Source organism: Merops nubicus, unplaced genomic scaffold (assembly GCF_000691845.1).
Source record: "Merops nubicus isolate BGI_N331 unplaced genomic scaffold, ASM69184v1 scaffold41861, whole genome shotgun sequence".
Classification (NCBI taxonomy): domain Eukaryota; kingdom Metazoa; phylum Chordata; class Aves; order Coraciiformes; family Meropidae; genus Merops; species Merops nubicus.
In genome coordinates, this window is record NW_008589759.1 from 21538 (window position 1) to 24741 (window position 3204).

At 37.2% G+C, this 3204-nt stretch overlaps 1 protein-coding gene across 1 annotated transcript in view; it reads left to right on the forward strand.

Annotated features, from left to right (window-relative positions):
• The window catches only part of KLHL7 (kelch-like family member 7), a 22595-nt gene extending 20536 nt beyond the window's left edge, over window positions 1-2059 (forward strand). The window contains exon 11 of the mRNA XM_008949685.1: window positions 1498-2059. Within this exon, the coding sequence (XP_008947933.1) occupies window positions 1498-1781 (284 nt within the window). The 3' untranslated portion in view covers window positions 1782-2059. The remainder of the gene's footprint in view (window positions 1-1497) is intronic.
• The last annotated feature ends 1145 nt before the right edge of the window (window positions 2060-3204 follow it).

Genomic DNA, 3204 nt, shown 5'->3' on the forward strand with positions numbered 1-3204 from the left:
TCCCTAATGACAGCACTGCCAAGTTCAGACATGCATCCACAGTGTAGTCCAGTTCTGCAGTAGTTCATATGGCTAAACCACTCATCTGAGAAAAGAGAATTTTTATTTTTTTTTTTAGTCATTACACATTTTGAGAGATTGTAGCATTCTTCTGAGAGACGGGTAAAGGTGTAGCCACTTCTTAAAGAACTTCAGTCTAAAGACTTCTAGTCAGCTATTTTAAAGTGTGAACTATCTTGACTGCCCTAATTTTGAAATATGGCGTGCTGTCCTGGGCAGGTCATTTATGGTCTGCCTACCTCCTTGTCTTCAAAATTAGAATAACAATAGTTTATGCCCCAGGAGAATTGAATTTTAATTACACAGGATTTCTGAACTGCTTTTCAAAATGGAAAATTCTCAGCTATGAGGCTTATGAATCACTATTTCTAGTAACTGAAATATTTTACTTTGAATTAATGCTGGCTTAGAATATAGTTTGTATTTTAATTAGCTGTTAAAACTATTCGGGCATGATTGATTTCTAACGCAAATATATCAGCAGATGCTTTTTTTTTATGCAAACACTTCATTAATTGGTTATAGCCAGGGCTGTTGTTTTACAGAATGTTAGTGTATTCACTGAATGCTCATTTTAGCAGTGTGCACTACTGAACCAATTATTACTACTTTGCTGTTCATACTCTGTAGGCTGTTAATTGGTCTTATTGTGAAATATTGGGGCAGACTTCTGTCTGGGATGAAATATTAATGGCTCTTAAGATTATAAAAAGGTTTCTTAGTCTCTCAAATCTACTTTCATCTAAATTCAGATGAAGTGAAAACTCTGTGACTCATTAAAACTGTTAAATAGGAATAAGAGGAAGTTACTGTAAAGTGCAATTACTAGCCTGTGTCCTAAATAAGCAAATCTTAGTAACAAAATCTGCTAATCTCTAATAACTTTTTATTCCGTTGGCCCTTTTCAAGGGGACTTGGGCTTTTAAACTCCAATGATTTTAACATCATAATGAAGAGAGACATTCTCTGTAAGAAAATTACTAATCTAGGTAAAGGTACTGGTGACCCCTCTAGAATAAAATGCCCTCACTATAGGGAAGTTTTAAGGGGGCTCCAGAGTTCTAGTCAAAGTCTCAAATCTAAGAAATCCAGAATTTACTTCTTCTGTTCATGAAGTAACAAGAAGCATGTCTAGAAAGTGTATAATCTTAAATTCCTAATAACACATCTCAGTTTCAGCCTCCTTTTTATTTTCCTCTGTTCCTGTATTGATAAAAGGGTAAATCATTTGTTTAAAAACCTGTGGCCTTTTTTTATGTGTGGTGTGGTTTGTTGGTGGTTTTTTTTGTTTGTTTGTTGGTGTTTTGTTGTTTTTTTACTGTAGGATTTCTGTTTGCCTTTATTTTCAAGGTTAAGATTAAGTTTAGTGAAGTATTTGTCCAGTTCAGTCTATGCAGTATAATGTAATCAGTGATTATCTGTCTCATTGCTTTGTAGGTGGCCTTGATAATGTAGAATGTTACGATATCAAGATGAATGAATGGAAGATGGTGTCTCCAATGCCATGGAAAGGTGTAACAGTGAAGTGTGCTGCTGTGGGAACTATAGTCTATGTCCTGGCTGGTTTTCAGGGTGTTGGTCGATTAGGGCACATTCTTGAATACAATACTGAAACGGACAAGTGGATAGCAAACTCCAAAGTCCGTGCTTTCCCGGTAACAAGTTGCTTAATCTGTGTTGTAGACACTTGTGGGGCAAATGAAGAAACTCTAGACACCTGAAGACCTGTAGGAGATGCTCAGACATTCTTCAAAGACTTGGGGAAAGATGGCTATTGGTGCTTTGCTTCCATGTTTTACTGAATCTTGTTAAACTGAGTAATAGGGAAAACTGAGATGCGGTCTTTCAAGTTGTACATACAGCATATCGTATAACATGGATTGTGTCATGCCCATTTTCTTGTCAGTTTTAAGAGATGGGGATGTGTTTTGAGAATCCACTTACCTAGCTGAGATCATATAGCATCTTCCTTGAAAGGGTCTCTGTGTGTGGCCTTGTCAAAAGTAGACCCATTCCAATTATTTAGAAGAACTCAAAGCATTTGGTGAAGATAAGATTTCTGGTTAAGTGACACTTTACCAAGTTCAGTTGCAGAGATTCTTCATTTAGTAAAGGTGAGTAAATGCAGCTTGGGTCATGAGAAATACGAGCAAAAATTTTTCTCATTTTTACCTACCTGCAGAAATCTTACTAGGACGCGATGAAGACTTTTCCTCAGGAAAGAGCAAGGACAGCGAGCGGTGTAATCCAGGCTCCCATGGGGAAGGGGGGTGGGTCATACAGCTCTCTGGATGACAATAGCCGCCCTCCTCCAGTGATTTCCTGCCGTCATTTGCATGACTGCATACCAATTTTTAAAGTTAGGCCATATGCAGAGATTAGAGGAACACGTCGCTAATGACATCTTTGGCGTCTTGGGGAGCTTTCACAGAGACTCTTTTTTGGTTTATTATACTGAGTTAGGGGGATGGTGAGGGATGTCCACAACAATTGTGCACTATAATTAGCAAATTGGAAACTTGGGATTAATTTTCAATATATCTTCCCAGGTATCAAACTGTACATGCTGTGGATGCCAAACCATTAGCAAAGATGGGAATAGGAATGGGAAAGCAAAGTCAATACAACAAATGTATTGATTTTTCTTCTTGAAAATGATTGTTTTTTAAATGGCATGAACCAAGTCATTAAAGATACTTTATAGAAGTCTTCTAAAGTTGCACATGGTTATTAATCTCTGGTTTATAAGCATATAGTTCTGTAAATGTTTCTGGCCAGCATGATAGTAAAGTTCTTCCAGTGGAGTTCAGTTTGTAAAGATATTGATGTCAATGCTGTGCACATCTTCCAACTTCTGGAAAACTATACAAATCATGTATGTACATCTGTCCTGCTCCCATGCTAGTTTATTATCTTCATCCTAATTTTTGTCACCTCTCTAACTTGCTAATTTTTCAGATATATTTCTGTGAGGCTAAAGTTAACTTAGGAAGTTGCTGCTTGCCTGCCTGTACCTTGTACATTGCTGGTGATATGGATTTTTAGTCTGTTTTATTTCTGAAGATATCTTCCAAGTTCTCACAAGTAGCAGAAATTCCAGTTTTCAAACTCAGTGCTGCTTTGCAGAGCTCATCCTACCAGTTC